Raw genomic sequence first — 16,565 nt, forward strand, 5'->3', positions numbered from 1 at the left:
AAGGGGGAAAAAAGAGGAAGGTGGGGGACCAGTTTGGAGAGGATACACACTCGCTTTGTCCATTTCCGGCCATTCTCCTCTCAGAGATATTTCAGGAGCCTCTTAGCATTGGCGGGTTCAGTTTCAATCCGTGATACAGATCACGCTCCCGAGGAAGTCTGATGCCGCCTTAAGCCATATGAGGTCACCAAGGAACCGCGGATCAAGACTCAACACTGACCCTTGGTCAGGTCAGAACCTTTCTGTTATCCGTCTCATTCACACATCGACTCCAACCCACCACCCTACACTCAGCACGTTAGAGCTGTGGCTTCATTCCTCGTCTCTGTGGAACTAGGGCAACTCTGGGAGGTGATCAGGCTCCCCTTCTGCCTCTTAGGGGCAGGTCTGCCAAAATGAACCCGGTTCTTACCAGTCTGATGGGCGGCTCTCCTTAAGCTGGTTCCTGGGCCTCACGGGTTCCGTTGGTGCACACGGGTTCTGTAGCTGCACATGGGGTCCTCGCCCCGGCACACCGGGAGGGCTCATCTCCTTAAAGATTAAGCAGTCCTTTAGCACCAGGCAAGGCCATGTCTCCTGGCACTCAGAGGCTTGTACCCTGGCGGCAAAGGAGGTGGATAAGCACCGTCTCTGAATCCCGGACACGAGCCCCCACGTAATGTAGCAGGATTCTCGCACAGAGTTGTAACACTGAGGCTTTTCTTTCCAGAAAGCAACTTTATTCCTGCCAGCACTGCTCAGGTGGATTCATACCCAAAGAACTGAGCACCAAATGCCATGTGGCATAGGTTTTTATACATTTTCTACCTCTTTGCCTCCCATATATGGTAACACACAAACATGTGGTCTGATTAGGTGGTCTCCTGTTACAGGGTCGTGAGGGATTTCATGTCCACCTATAGCCAGGTTTCCTTCATTTTGAAGGTTTTGTTTCTTCCACATTGCTTAGGGAAGGGACCCTACCTCAAGAACACCCCAGTGATTTCCACTCGGATATCTGTAGTTAAGATGACTATTGCTCTCCAAAGATAACAGGTTCGAATCCCTAAAACATTTGTTACCTTATTTGGAAAAAGGGTCTTTGTACACCAGATTAGATTAAGGATTCTGAGATGCAGACAGCAACCTCCATTCTCCAGGTGGTCCCTAAAGGCAATCATGGTGACCTTCTAAGAGAGCAACAGAGGGAGACAGGACGTAGGCAGAGGAGGAGGCTGGGTGATCACAAAGGCAAAAGTTGGCCTGATCCAGTCATTCAGCCCAGAATGCCAGCAGCCACCAGACACTTGAAGGGACCAGGGAACAGATTCTCTCCTAGAGCCTCCAGAGGGGGTGTGGGCCTGCTGACACCTAGATTTCAGATTTCTGGCTTCCAGGAAGGAAAAAAACATGGTCTTAAGCAGTTTATGGTAACTTATTACAATAGCCTTAGAAAACATACACGGCATTCCAAAGGCATTTCAAATTTCAACCTGCCCAAAGGAAACTCCTTACGGCCTACCCTCACCTATTCTCCAGCCACCAGACTCGGTTACTTCAGCCAGAAGCCCAGAGCTGTTTATACTTCCTCATTCACCCTACCCTGTACGCACACCCTTGGGATGGGGAGTGGAGTCTCAGGACACATTCAAAAGGAGCAAGACTGGGAAGCTTCTGTACTCGTCCACAGCGTTTCAGCATTCAGTGCTAACGTGTTTAGCTTCCCTGTAAAGAACATTCCTCTGCTCACAGGAGCAAAGGAATACAACTCTTTATCTAGGAGTTGTATTAATTCCTTTTGTTTTTCTTCTCTACTTTGGTTTGTCTCCTGCCAGAACTTCTGCAATTAAGAGTCATTTTGCGCATAACGGTGCACGAATTTCTTTTTTCTATCGTATTTTCTTCATTGGCCAGAATTAATGCTTCCTATTTTCTGCATCCTTTCTATTCCTTAGCGACCTCTCCCCAGTACTGGGCAAGTTAAAAGTGCTCAAGAAGTTCTTGTTGGCTACTTTATAAAAAAATAAAAAGTGAAAAACAGCCAATGGCTTTCTACAACTGCATTTAAAAAAGAATTTTTTTTTTCAACGTTTTTTTTTTTATTTATTTTTGGGACAGAGAGAGACAGAGCATGAACGGGGGAGGGGCAGAGAGAGAGGGAGACACAGAATCGGAAACAGGCTCCAGGCTCCGAGCCATCAGCCCAGAGCCCGACGCGGGGCTCGAACTCACAGACCGCGAGATCGTGACCTGGCTGAAGTCGGACGCTTAACCGACTGCGCCACCCAGGTGCCCCAAAAAAGAATTTTTTTAAGGGGCACCTGGGTGGCGCAGTCGGTTAAGCGTCCGACTTCAGCTCAGGTCATGCTCTCACAGTTTGTGAGTTCGAGCCCCGCGTCGGGCTCTGTGCTGACGGCTCGGAGCCTGGAGCCTGCTTCGGATTCCGTCCCTCTCTTTCTCTCTGCCCCTCCCCTGCTCCCACTCTGTCTCTCCCTCAAAAATGAATACACTTAAAAAAAAATTAAAAAAAAATTTTTTTAATGTTTAATTTTCAGAAAGAGAGACAGAGAGAGACAGAGTGGGAGCAGGGGAGGGGCAGAGAGAGACGGAGACACAGAACCTGACACAGGCTCCAGGCTCTGAGCTGTCAGCACAGAGCCTGATGCGGGACTCCAACCCACGAGCAGGGACATCACGACCTGAGCCAAAGTTGGACATTCACCAGACGGGAGCCACCCAGGCACCCCTAAAACTGCATTTTGAAAATGAACACTTTTAGGGGCGCCTGGGTGGCTCAGCTGGGTCAGTGACCCACTCTTGATTTCAACTCAGGACACGATTGGGGAGTTCGAGCCAGGCATGGAGCTCCACACTGTGACAGTGCAGAGCCTGCTTGGGATTCTTTCTCTCCGTCTCTCTTTGCCCTTCCCCTGTGCTTCCTCTTAAATAAACTTAAAAAAAAAAAACAAAAAACAAAAAAAAAAACACTTTAAAAATAGTAGCTCTTTTTGAATACTCCCGATTTGAAAAGCATTGTTTTATATACATAATAAAATCTTGGTTTGCAAGCATAATTCGTTCCAGAAACATGCTTGTAGTCTAAAGCACTTGTATATCAAAGCGAGTTTTCCCATAAGCAATAATGGAAACTCAGATGATTCGTTCTACAGCCCAAAAATATTCATACAAAAATGATTACAATACTGTAATATAATACAAAATAATAAAGAAAATACAAAATATAAAGAAAAACAAACAAATTACTTTTGAAAACCTTCATGGCCATGTGAAGGAGACAAGAGAGAGGAGGGTTACTGGAAGACTTTCACCATTAGTAACAGACATTGGCTACAGTACAATACTAATAAACTCTTGTCATGTACTGTATTTAATGTAACTGGCAATAAGGCAGCAGAGGAAAGGGTCTCTATCTGCAGACAGCCTGACCTACAATGAAGTAAAGGATTCCTAAGCTCATTTTTGTATGGAAAAGCAAAGGACTCAGGTGCTTGAAGTGACAAAAAATACGCCAATGCCAGTTTTGGGCACCTTCCAACGTTCTGAAAAATCACTGATTTCTGCCAAACACCGTGGCCCGAGACTGAGCATCTGAGCATGGGAGACAATCACCTTCAATCCTGCAGAGAGAAAGAGAAAGAGAGAGAGAGAGAGAGAGAGAGAGAGAGAGAACCATTCAGTTGTGATTGTGTGATATTTGGAGTCATGTACTACTCGTATTGTAAGACATTGCTTGTTTATCAAGTTAAAACTTATTAGAAACAGTTGCTCGTCTTGTGGAACACTTGTAGAACAAGTTATTTACAATGCAAGGTTTTACTGTACATATTTCTTAAAGATTAGCTATTAATTAAATCTCTAACATTTGGTTCAATTTGCCTTTTATTCATTAATTCATTCACTGATAAAAGTGTGTGTGTGTGTGTGTATTTAACCACCAGCCAGAAATGTGACCATTTACACATAACATTTGAAAGGACATATCTCAAGGGTGCCTGGGTGGCTCAGTGGATTAAGTGTCTGACTTGGGCTCAGGTCATGATCTCACAGTTCATGGGTTTGAGCCCCGCGTCGGGCTCTGTGCTGATAGCTTGGAGCCTGGAGCCTGCTTCCGATTCTGTGTCTCCCTGTCTCTCTGCCCCTCCCCCAGTAGCGCTCCGTCTCTGTCTCTCAAAAATGAATAAACAAAATTAAAGAACACGTCTCCAAGGTAACAGGATTGGAACTCAAGCAAACATAAATTAGTACCCAGTTTTACTAGGCAAAGTTTGCACATAGGATGCTTCAGCCTTTTTCTTATTTGGAGATCAAGGGAACCTCAAAAGGTGGCTCAGTGTCTAAAGGTCTTACAGAGAAGAGCCAGCTCCCTAGCTCAGTGCAAACTGCCGTCCAATACCCAGCCCAGCACTGGTCCCTGTGCATAGAAGAGCCTAAGTGTGTGAGTCCCCCTTGGGACGGGGCTCAGCAACCTCAAGCAGAGTTATTAAGCCCCTCTGGGGCTCAGTTTCTTCCTCTGTAAATTGGGGTGATGCATGCTCCAAGAAACTTTGGACTTGAGTCCATCTATGTAATGTGCTTGGTACAAAGCAGGTTCCCTGTGGATCGTGGCTACTACGTCTTAGTTGCTGTGGCTGCTTGCTTCCTCAACCAAAGGTGCTGGGTGCTAAAAGCCAACTCCCAATGTGGATTACATGAATGGGATAATGGCGCCATGCACAGGTAGAGACCCCCCCACAGAAGAGGAAATCTCTCCCCTAGAGATCTGTAGATGCTCCAACTAACAAGACCCAGGGTAAAATCCTTCTGAGGTGAGAGGGGGAGAAGTGGGGGTGCAGTTATGCAGATGCAGCATTCAGCTTTTGTCTCTGGGCCAAGATCTACAACTAAGTTAAATTCCAATGTTTGTAATAATAGCTGGTAGAAATCGAGAAGATGACAAATGGTGGTGAGGGGCAAAGTCACTGCATCACTCTTTTCCTGTGGCTGCTCTCTTACCTGGACTGACTCTCCAGCATCTGAATTCATAGGGACCCTAACTCAGGTACACAGTGGGTTAAGTAGAAAATGGCTAATACTGCCCTCTAAAAATTGCCACAGGTGTTCTGCAAAGCTTGACGGTACTAACCTACTACTTTGAAAGGTCAAGTTTTGGTACTCTATCCTCCACTACATTTTATGATTACAAATCCTCGTGTCTTTTTAGAACAAAAAACCCCTCACATAATTTGAACTCTATTTCATAAAAAGGATTAGCTATTGATGAAATCTCTGAAAGTTGGCTCAACTGGTCTTCTATTCATTGATTGAGTCCTTCACTGTCAATAAAGTAAAAGAACTTTTATTTGTCACTAATCTCCACACCCAACACGGGGCTGGAACTCACAATCCCGAGATTTAAGAGTCACATGCTGTATGGACTGAGCTGGCCAGACACCAAAAGAACGACCTTAAGTTTCACCTGTCTCTTCTCTATTAAAGGAAGCCTCAGATTTGAAAAAGTGGCATATACCCAAGGCTACTGAATGCTTAGATGTTGATGGGTCACAGGGTCATGTCTACAGGTCCAGAAGAACATAGGCTCATAAAGCCTATTTGTCCCTAGCTTTCTAACAGAAAAGCTAGATGCTAACAAATATATTCTGTCCTTCGAAAATCTGGCTGAGTTATGAGTTCTTAGAAAAGAAAACCATTATACTGTAAGTCCACACTGGTTCAGTGTCATACTAAACTCTTCCAAAAAGGGTGCGAGGCTAATAAATTGGGGCAATGCCTTTCAGTCACAAGATACTGATGGTTTCCAAGATACATTATACTGTCTTATAACGATGCAACGGACATGATACAGAAGTCTAGGTGTGATGGCAGATTTGCCCACCTATATAAACCCAAGACTGTCAATGAAAGGATTTATGAGGGTCTGGGAAGAGGGCATCTATCTCAAAGCAGGCCACACAGACTTGATCCAGTCCCTTCTGCTGTATTTATTAATGTCTATAGATAGAGCAGTCTTAGAAATATTCAAATAATGCTAAGCTGGGAGGAATGCCTAATGTGAAGATTAAGAAAAAACTCAGTAAAATTAAATTTACTAAGGATAAATGTCGACCTCTACCTAAGTTTGAGAATGAACAGTATAACCCGTTCAAGCGGTGGATAGGTCATCTGATTACATGATCAACATAAAACGTTAAAGATGACTTTGGCTGTGACTTACGGGACAATGAAATCTTGGTCTCTGCTTAGTGAATCTAGTGGCCTGAATTTCAGCCCTAGTTAACTGAGATTTAAGTTAATATATCACAGGGCAGGGCGGTGCGTTTTGAGACTAGGGAACTTCCAAAAACTCTACGTGCGTTTATATGGCCCTTTGTCTTTTGGTGTCCCGATCCATCCACTTTTTAAATCAAACGTCTTAGCTGAAGATAATTACAGATTCACATTTAGTTGTAAAAAACAGTACAGGGACATCGTTTGCAACCTGCACGTCAGAACATTAACATTGATACAATCTGCCAAGCTTGGTTAGATTTCCTCAGCGTTGGTGCACTCCTGTGTCTATTCAGTTGTGTGCAATGTAATCATTTTGGGCAGGTTTGCATGACCACTGCAGTCAAGGTACACTTGAGACGGATTCTAACAGGCACGCGCTCCTTACATCTCCCTGCACAAAGAAAATCTCCCCATTCCTCTAACTGGAGACATTCTGGACGTTACTTATGGGGCAGTAATCAGTGCCCAGAGCCAGAAGTGCGGAGTGAAGTTTGCGCTCTTACTTCAGTGGCCTGGATGATACCCCAAACCATCAGTCACAGAATGGAAATCCCTCACTTGACCACTGAAGAAACTGAGACCACAGGTGAGGTTCCTGGTCTCTGCTCCACAGTGACAGAGACCCCTCACTCTTTCTGTCCAGTGGTCTCCGAGCTTGTCCTTGAGGTCTATTCCATCCCCATCTGCTGCAAGTACCTGGATAGAGCCGCTTTGAAGAGACAAGCGAGCACCAGCGTCCGGTGACGTAACTACAAATAAAATAAAAAGATTTTGTTTTTTTTGCAAAGCATGCAAACATGTACTAATACAGGTATTTCTTCATACCGGACTTTTACGTAAATTGAAAAGGGGTAGAGGCAGGAGGCACACCCTTTCAGTAATTTCAGACCACCTCTCCTTTGTAGGCAATGCAGAAGTGGGACATTAAGACCTCATGGCACTGCCCTACGAGAGGACAGGGTCCGAATGCAAAGACTTCCCGGACCGTACCTACAAGGGCCGGGAAGAGCCAAGAACATTCCTTATGTGGGCTGGGCGCTGCAGCAGGGACCTTGTGGGAGGGTAGGCAGCTCCACACGGGAAGAGTCCAGACGCCCTTCTCTTCTGCCCGGACTTTAAAAGGCCCCTCCTAAGGCCAGCGTTTGGCCCAGGCTGCGCGGCGGGGGGAGGCTCTCAGGGAGGACTCCCGGGACCCGCGGGCCCCAAGTCCGCGCCCGGGGACAAAGCACGTGCGTGCGGGAGCAGGCTGGTGGCCCGCGGACCGGCGCGGGGCCGCCCGGGGGCCGCCCGCCGCGCTTCCGGCCTCACCTGGGCGGCCGCCGGCAGCCCGCGGTCGGCACGAACAAAGGCGGGGGCGGCGGGCCGGCCGCGCGCTCCAAGATGGAGGGCGCCGGGGACTCGGACCGCCGCCCGCCCGCCCCGCCCCGCCCCGCGCGGGCGCTTCCGCCGCCTCACCTGCCGCCGCTCGGCCTCCCGGGCGGAGGGCTGGCGCGCCCGGAGCCTCCAAGGGCCGCCCTGCGCTCGCGCGGGAGGAAGGACCGGAGTTCGCCTCGCGGTCCCCGGCCGCCCCTCGGCCCCACGGAGCGGCGCGAGGTCCGGAGTGCGCGCTCCGCCCCCTCCCACCCTCCGGGCAACTTTGGAGGGGGGCGAGTCGGGGCGCGCTCCCGCAACGGCAGGCGGCACAGGTTCCGTGCGCGCGCCGGCCCTCGCCCCCCTTCCACCCTCTGGGTGACCTGGGGGAGCCCCGAGCGCGCACTCGCATCCCTGGCCGGCGACACCGGCACCGTGTGCGCGCCGGCCCTCGCCCCCTTGGAACCAGTCCAGGGCGCCCCCGCCCCGAGCGCCTCTGGCCCCTCCGTCCCTCAGCGGCCGCACGGGTCCCGGAGCGCGCACCCCCTCCGGGCCCTCCCACCCTCCGGGCAGCTCCCGGGAGCCCCGCGCGCGCCCCGCCCCCTGCCCGCCGAGCGGCCCGAGCCCTGGAGCGCGCCGGCCCCGCCCCCTGCCCGGCCCGCCCTCCTCCGTGCGCCGCGCCGCCCGCTCCCGGCTCCCTCCCTGGCCCCGGCCGGCACTTTCCTCCCAAGTTGCCGCGCAAGTTCGCTACTGGCCGGCGGCGGCAGGAGCGCACGGACCTTCCCTCGCCCTCGGCCGGCCGGGGCTCCCCCGACTGCATGGGCGCGGGCCGGACGGGCCCTGGGGGCTGAGCGGCCGCGCCGCCTCCGCGCCCCGCGCCATGGAGGGCGCCGAGCCCCGCGCGCGGCCCGAGCGCCTGGCCGAGGCCGACGCGCGGGCGGCCGACGGCGGGCGCTTGGTGGAGGTGCAGCTGAGCGGCGGCGCCCCATGGGGCTTCACCCTGAAAGGCGGCCGCGAGCACGGCGAACCGCTGGTCATCACCAAGGTGAGGCGGCTGCGGGACCCTTACGGTGACAACCCAAAGGTGGCCTCGGGGCGGCGGACTCGCCGGGGGTGGGGGCGCCGGAGGGGCGGGCGGATCGCGCCCCCAGCGCCGGGGCGCGGGTCCGCCTGGGTCACCTGCGGGGACCGGAGCACCGGGACACGCATAGGTGCGTGGTCCCGGCGCCACCCCGGCCGCTCGGCGGCGGCTCCCAGCCCTGCTCACTCTAAGCGCGGCGCAGAGTTTAAATGGCTCCTGTTCCGGGTCCCCTCCCCTCCCCCTTCAAGAAGGGACCTGGCTGGGTCCCCTGTCACTCCCGGCTTCTCCAGCGGCGGCCTGCACCTGTGGGGCTGCCCAGAGGTTGGAGAGGGCCCACTCCACGTGCCAGGGGGTGGACTGAACTGTCCCGATCTGTGTTTGCCACTGTAGGCCCTTGGTTCTGCACCCCTTGAACCTGTACCTCTTATCGCTGGGAAAGCCAGACTAGCAGCTGTCGCCATCCCAGCTTCTCGATTCCCATCAGCCCATCAATATTTACTGACTTTCGGCTTCCAGCCCTAGATCCACGGCGTTCTGGATACCTGCAGAAACGTACCGAAACTTTCAGCGTCCTTTTTAAAAGCGGGAGTTGAGCTCCAATAACAAGTTTCTAATATGTCTAATCAGGAATGTGTTTCGCGGTGTGTGTGTGTGGTGGGGGAAGGAGGCTGCTTTAGCGCTGTGAATTCTCTTGTCTCAGAACAGAAATCGAACTTGAAATTTACCAGCTGGACTTGTATTGATCTGTGAAGACACACAGCAAACCCATCATCCTGTTTTCTTCTGGTTAAAAGTGTCAGTGTCTCTGGGCAGGGTTGGATCAGGCCATTCCTAGGGACAAAGTTCCCTTTAAAATGTAAAAATTCTTGGCTATTACCAGAGTTTGAAGGTGAGTTGCTGGGTTGTTTTGTTTTGTTTTGTTTCGTTTTTCTTTATCTGCTTTCCTGCTTCCCTGCAGCAGGAAGGTATAAAGTCACTCCTAACCCACCCCACCGGTAATGAATTTGAGCAGTGGTGTGGCTTTGTTGTGCATGTAGCAAATGAGACCCCAAACTTTTCTGTTCTACATTTTCTCCTGTTTTTAGATTTACAGAACCAGAGAGTCTGAGAGGAGGCTTGTTTAGATGCGCGCTGAATTTATGTTCAACTGGGAAAAGAGGCTATCATTGTTATAAATTGGACTAATGTGTAACCCATTAACGAATTCAGTTCTTTGAAAAGATGGACACACTTTGCCCCGCAAGGGCACTTTCCTGCATAAATGCATATTAAAGAATGTTAAGTTGTGCCTTTTTAATAAAGGTTTTACGGGGCATTTCTGATGGTAAAGGTTAAGAAGATAATTAGGTCTTTTTTTTTTTAATTTTTTTTTTAAGTTTATTTATTTTTGAGACAGAGAGAGACAGAGCATGAACGGGGGAGGGTCAGAGAGAGAGGGAGACACAGAATCGGAAGCAGGCTCCAGGCTCTGTTTCCAGCCATCAGCCCAGAGCCCGACGCGGGGCTCGAACTCACGGACTGCAAGATCGTGACCTGAGCCGAAGTCGGACGCTTAACCGACTGAGCCACCCAGGCACCCCGATAATTAGGTCTTTAGCATCTCATGTGTTTCTTCAAAAAAAAAAAAAAAAAAAAGATATACACAATTCAATGTATCTTAGACTTGTCATTATAAGTAGGTGGAATAAATTGTAACACGTTAGTTAAGGTGAAATCTTGCCTTTTAACCATACACAGTATAAGAAAGCTGGAAGTCACTGTAAACTGAAATTCCGGGGGCCTGGATGGCTCAGTCGATTAAGCGTCAGACTTAGTTTCGCCTCAGGGGTTCGTGGGTTCAAGCCCTACATCATCGGGCTCTGTGCTGTGCGGAGCCTGCTTGGGCTTCTCTCGCTCTGTCTCACGCTCCCAAGCCTGCATGCTCTCTTTCTCTCTCAAAATAAATAAATAAACTTAAAAACTCTGAAATTCAGTTGTTTTACCAGAAGCTGGAGAAGGGGATTCTTGAGCACGCCCTCCTTCCTAAAAACCCTGGTGTGTTCTTCCTGGCCTCCTGTTCCCTGTGTCCAAAGGACCCCATTCTAGACCGAAAGAGGTGGGCAGTAAAACTCAGTAAATACGCACCAGGGCCTTTTTGGGGCACGTGAGGCCGTTTGTTCGTGATTTGGCCTGCCCGTTAGCTTTCACGCTACTTGCCAAGGTGTTGTTCCTCTTCGTTTTGAAAGTTTTTGTCACTAGGCCACTAGCACTGTGTGCTCGTCCTTTCCAGATTGTGTTTCCGGATTTTGCAGGGCTAAAATGTTTGTGATTCTCATCTGAGATGCTCATCCGTCTCCCCCTTAAACTGCTGCTTACTTTGTGTAGCTGCTCCAGTGTGACTGTAAATTGGTTTCTTTACTTGGGGTGGAGAGGATTCGGGAGAGTTTGGGACTTCTGTACTAAGTTCCCATGTACACTTGGATATACTTGTAGAGGTACGTGCTCACACATGCATATATTATATATATATATATATATATATATATATTTTATTTTTTTTAAGTTTATTTTTGAGACAGAGACAGAGCATGAACGGGGGAGAGGCAGAGAGAGAGGGAGACACAGAATCGGAAGCAGGCTCCAGGCTCTGAGCCATCAGCCCAGAGCCCGACATGGGGCTCAAACTCACAGACCACGAGATCGTGACCTGAGCTGAAGTCGGACGCTTAACCGACTGAGCCACCCAGGCGACCCCATATATTATATATTTTTAACTACCTGTTGTGTTGCACGGTATTGGCAGTATTTCACATGCCTGTCCTTTCCGTTGGATTAAGTCATCAATTATGCTTGCTTACCCTGCAACAGCTGGTAATGAACTGTTGCATGATTAGAAAAGGATGGAGGAAAGTGTGTCCATTTAGAACCACTTAGAGTGGGAATTGGCTGTTGTGAGAGAGACTGCGGAAGATTGTTCCACTTACAGAATTTGGATGAATCCAAGTTGTCAATCTTCCTCTCAGTAGCTACTGAAAAGTTTTGGGGGCTCATCATAACAATTGTTATTGGGGGCCCAAATAATAGTTCTAATAGGGGTGGGGTTTTTTTTGGATTAAAAAAAACACCTCATAATCAAATATTTTACAGATAAGATCCTAGGGATATCATACGACTCATTTTCTATGTAACAGAGTCTGACGTGGGGGTAGCTTGATCAGGTGTAAGGTAACACGCTCTTTTTATGATAATGGGGGTCTGATTTGAAAGCCTCATCAGAGTGCATGTCTTAGCTCTGGAAGAAATGCTAAGAACAGGGCTGGTTCAGTCCGTAATCTTCAGATCAAGTTTTGTCAGCCTATTTTACTTTACTTTTTAAATTTTATTTTGAGAGAGAGAGAGAGAGCAGGGATGAGCAGGGGAGGGGCAGAGAGCGAATCCTGAGCTGTCAACAGGGCCCATCAGGGCTGTATCTCACGAATCCTGAGATCATGACCTGAGGTGAAACCGAGTCGGATGCTTAACTGATTAGTGACCCAGGCACCCCTGTCAACCTATTTTATAGATGCAACAGCTAAGGCAAAGGGAAGTTAAACGGTGTGCCCTGAGATAACAAAACTGGCAAGTCCTGAGAAGGCCCCAAGGGCCAGCTCTTGACCCCAAATGTCCCCATTTCCCCTCCGTTCCACCTGTTCTGTCCTGGAAACACTTGCAGCGCTATTATTAAATGACTTCATCCCATCCATTAAATGAGGGTCTTTCCACCGATACTCTGGTCTGTGTCCTTCTCTATGGTGGGGGCTGTTCTGCACTTGGTAGGATGTTCGGAAGCATCCCTGGTCTCCACTCAACGTGATGCCACTGGTACACCCCCCTCAGGTGTGACAGCCAACAAAAGTCTCCAGACACTGTCAGATGTCTGTCCTCTGCAGGCAGAATTGCCCTCGTTAGATTAACAGTGTGGTCGCCTTTGTTTGAAAAAGGATTTTAGCTTTCAAAGCTCATGCTTCGTTCTTTGTGAAGACACTGGCCTTTTGGGTGGTTTTGTGAGGGGCTGTTTTCTTCCCAAGTGCTGGCCCTGATAATAGACTTTATTTACATAGTAAAAGTCAAACAAATACTTGCTTCATCTGCACTTCTGTAGCTGGAGAAAGGAAATGAAGCTGGAACGGGGTGCTGTTTCTGGGCGTTCATTGGGGCTACTGGGTAAAGACGGTCTTTTCTTTGGGTCTAGTTTGAAGTCAAAGGGATACTTAACTTCCCGGGAATGACATTCTTGGAATTTGAAGTGCATGTGTGAAGTCCCACCAGACCTCCGCTGGAAGGTGGGAGCCACGTTTGTATCCACGCAGGACCTTTTCCTGCTTGTAACTTGACTTTTCACGACGGCTAGAAAATTACAGTGCTGCTATTTTTACATGCTCCTGGCCGAGAGGGAGCAGGAACGATGTCTGTGTCCTAAGAAACCACAAAGATTTTGACTTGTTAGTATTTCCGAGGCCACATTTTGATGTGGGTTATCTGGGGACCCGGGTAACGTGGTCCCCTGTTTCTATGCGTTCCTTTCTCCATGGATTCAGCAAATGTAAAACATCAGTGGGGGTAGGGGAGGGGCCTGATTTCTAAAACGTCACTGGAGGGCCTAGAATTTCAAATGGGTGGATGGGGACTCGTCAGGGAGCACTCCACAGGAGCTGGGTGTCAGTAGGCCTCCTGCAGCGGCAGGAATGTTTGCTAAGGGGGGAGGATTGGGGCTCCGGTCCCTCCCTGAAGAAGGCCCTCACCTTAGCCAGAAGCACCAAAGAAGACATGAATTGGGGCCTGCTGTGGTCCCAAGGCTAGCTCGTTTGGGAAGCCGCCGACTTTGAGGTTGCCTTTGGGGGGACACAGCCACCCTAGAGCAGGGTGGGAGGGCTGTGGCTGGGGATCCCCGCAGCCTGACTCACCCTCTCAGGGGGCTTCAGGCCATTAAAACATTTGTCTGGATATGAGACAGAGTCCTTAAATGTCCTTTGTAGTTTGGATAGTGAGGGTAGGATGGAAGGGAATCGGGGCACTTATTTTGGATGGAGGTCACACAGCCAGGTGGCGAAAGTCCTATGTAAACTGTTAGAGCTCCTGATAGCAGGAGGCTCCCGGCAAAGACCGGCCGTCAGTGGTGGGTGGGTGTGGGAGGTGCCGACTGCCTGATGTCCCGTCCTTAGTGGTTTGAAAAGAGGTGCCATGTTAGGGGACCCGGCTGAGTCACCGTCATTGGTGACGGGAAAGGTTGGATAGTGGTCGCCTTGGTCAGGACGAGTTGTCGACCTCACGTGTCTGTGTTTGCCCCCCACCCCAGCCAAGTTCTTTGTCAGATGTCAGTAAAGGTTTCAGGAAAGAGGGAGCTGATGATGGGAGGGGATTGGGGACTGACAAACGTCAGCTCTTCTGGATTTTGCTCTGGATTTCTGCGTGAAGGCCCGTCGGCATCAGTATGTGCGGCTGCTTTGTGGCACTGGACAGCAGTAAATGGCCCGTGGCTAGGCTGCGCCGACTCCGGGGACGCAGGGCCGGGGTGCCGTGCTGGCTATTCCTCCATCATGCCACCCTAGCCACTTTCCGAGGCCAGCCACCCTTCTCTGAGTTGTTAGGAGGAGTGGGATTCTGGAGACTCGTTTGTATTTAAGCATCATTGGTGTGGTTACAAGAAAAAAAAAAGAGGGGAGTCTTCTTTCCTGAGCTGAAAGCCGCTTTCAGCTGGTAGACCCGCTTGCCAGCTGGCATAACCCGTGTGTCTCTATGACCCTGGCCTGGTCCCCGCCTCACACACTTGACCTGCTCCTCGTCCTTAGTCCTCCCGAGGTGTGTTGGGTGCGGGAGCAGGAAGTCAGGGAGTCCGATGGCCTGTCCCAAGGTCTGCTGGCTGTGAGCTTCAGCCAGTGCAGACTTCTTCCTTAGACGGGAATTGTGCTGACCTCAGGTCTAGAAATCCAGAGGCTTCCGTGCTGTGAAAAGCTGTGCACTTGAGCTGTGCACACCTCCACACCGTGTTGGATTTGGGCTTCCCGGTTCAGTTGTAAGTCGTTCTTAACGTGTCCAGACACTGGTCTTTTGAAAAAAAGAAAACTAGTTTGCCCGAGCATGGTAATGAAACACTCCTAAAAGTAGTCGTTTTCACCTTGTCCCCAGGAGCTGGGATTTCTTAACTTCCCTTCCTGTTCCCTGGCCACAGAAGCTGGGCGCCCTGCTTGGGAAGGGCTGGCTTTTCTGTTTGGAGAGCGTTTTGGACTTGCGGTCTTGCCAAAGTTGTTTTGTGTCAGCATGCAAATAAACGAGTTGTGCATTTCTTAGGGCCTCTGTGCAGCTTTTCTTCTTGTACACTGGGAACACTGTAAACATTCGACAAGATAATTTCAGGATTGAAAAGCCGAATAGACTTTTTATTCAGGTCTCACTTCTTTCAAACACTGTGGTCAGGAGCGGGGGGGGGGGGGGGGGGCGGGGGGCGGGGGGACCCTTGGAGGAGAAATTCTGCAAGCCGCCACCCTTCCAGGCCAAAAACTTTCATCCACAGGAAGGAATTTTGAAAGAGCTGAGGGTTCTACATTGCTCTCTTTGGTCTTTTTAAAACGTTGCCAGTGTCTAACACTGACATGTTCTGGAAGAATTGTTTTCCCGTTACCTCGTTAGATCAGATATTTGCATTGTCTTGTACATCAAGCGTCTTCTGTTTGCTGGTGTGAATATTAAGGCTTCGCTTTGGGTAATGTATCTTGGTAGAAGGACAATAGGGTATCATCAAAAAAAAATAATAATAATTGGACTAACCTTATTTTAGGTTCAGACAAATAAAGTGGTTCTGAAAAGGCAGGATGTTCTGTATTGTAACAGAGAAGTAACATTTTCTTTACCTGGGTTTTCTATTGTCATTGTGAATTATTATTATTAAATCCCAGGCCCTGCAGATTCTGTGTGCTTTAAAGGCAACGTTTTTACTTACTCATGGAAGGAAAGGGATGAAATGTTAGTGTCTCTTTTTGAGTTTTGTTTTCATTTTCATCAAAGTGGCTCTTGCACAGTTTAAATAATCAAAGTTCTTTGGGGCTTGTCATCGTACCCGGAGCTCTCCCTGCTGCCCTTTCCCCTTCCCTGCAGACAACAACTGCAACTTTCTGGCTGATGTCTTGTGGCATTTGCTTATATTCTCTATTGCTGCTACTTGTTATTTGTTCCTGTTGACTTCCAACTATATCGAAAATCGGGATTTAGCTTTTTTTTCTGCACACCTCCTTCCCACCACCCATCCAGACCCATTTCTTCCCACCATGCATGCCACACTCCCAATCTGATGACTTCATCATTCTGGTTCGAAGAGGGTTTTTCAGCTTTCGCACTGTAGACATGGAAGGTCCCATACAGGTTGCCCTGGAACAACGCGGGTTTGAACTGTGCAGATTCACTTACACATGGATTTTTTTTTTTAATACAGTACAGTACTGTAAATATGTTTTATTCTGATTTTCTTTATTTTTAAAAAAGATTTTAGTTTCAAGTAATCTCTACACCCAACATGGGACTTGAACTCCCAACCCCAAGGTCAAGAGTCGCATGCTCCACCAACTGAGCCAGCCCGGAGCCCTTCCTTAGGATTTTCTTAATCACGTTTTTTTGGTTGTAAGGATACAGTATATAGTATATAATACATACAATATACAAAGTATGTGCAACATATAAAGTTTATGTCAGGCCTCCAGCCAACAGTAGGCTATTAGTAGTTAAGATTTGGGGGAGTCAGAAGTTATACACTTACTTTCGACTGCATGTGGGGGGTGGTCAGCGCCCCTCACCCCCTTGTTGTTCAAGGATCAGGAGTAATTCTTTGTTGGGGTTGGGGGGACTGTCCCGTGCATTG

The 16,565-nt window shown here is 49.3% G+C and overlaps 2 protein-coding genes and 1 long non-coding RNA gene across 5 annotated transcripts in view; 2 read left to right on the top strand and 1 right to left on the bottom strand.

The window, feature by feature from the left end:
• Positions 1-417: 417 nt before the first annotated feature.
• Positions 418-6,988, bottom strand: LOC107180958. The gene is made up of 3 exons (XR_001511723.2): positions 6,964-6,988; positions 3,610-3,617; positions 418-531 (listed from the first exon to the last, which is right to left on the bottom strand). It is a non-coding gene; the product is annotated as an uncharacterized LOC107180958 (long non-coding RNA).
• A 213-nt stretch (positions 6,989-7,201) lies between these two features.
• On the top strand, positions 7,202-8,468 carry LOC122235519 (basic proline-rich protein-like). Its single transcript, XM_042975211.1, has 3 exons — positions 7,202-7,329; positions 7,419-7,957; positions 8,134-8,468. Exons 1-3 carry the CDS (start codon positions 7,202-7,204, stop codon positions 8,466-8,468), a joined length of 1,002 nt encoding a protein of 333 aa, XP_042831145.1.
• Positions 8,469-8,497: 29 nt separating this feature from the next.
• SHROOM2 (shroom family member 2) overlaps positions 8,498-16,565 on the top strand; it is a 157,442-nt gene continuing 149,374 nt past the window's right edge. For all 3 annotated transcript variants that reach the window (XM_042974107.1, XM_042974108.1, XM_042974109.1), the window contains exon 1: positions 8,498-8,662. In XM_042974107.1, coding sequence (XP_042830041.1) covers positions 8,498-8,662 — 165 coding nt within the window. The remainder of the gene's footprint in view (positions 8,663-16,565) is intronic.

This window comes from Panthera tigris, chromosome X (assembly GCF_018350195.1).
Source record: "Panthera tigris isolate Pti1 chromosome X, P.tigris_Pti1_mat1.1, whole genome shotgun sequence".
In the NCBI taxonomy this organism is placed as follows: Eukaryota; Metazoa; Chordata; class Mammalia; order Carnivora; family Felidae; genus Panthera; species Panthera tigris.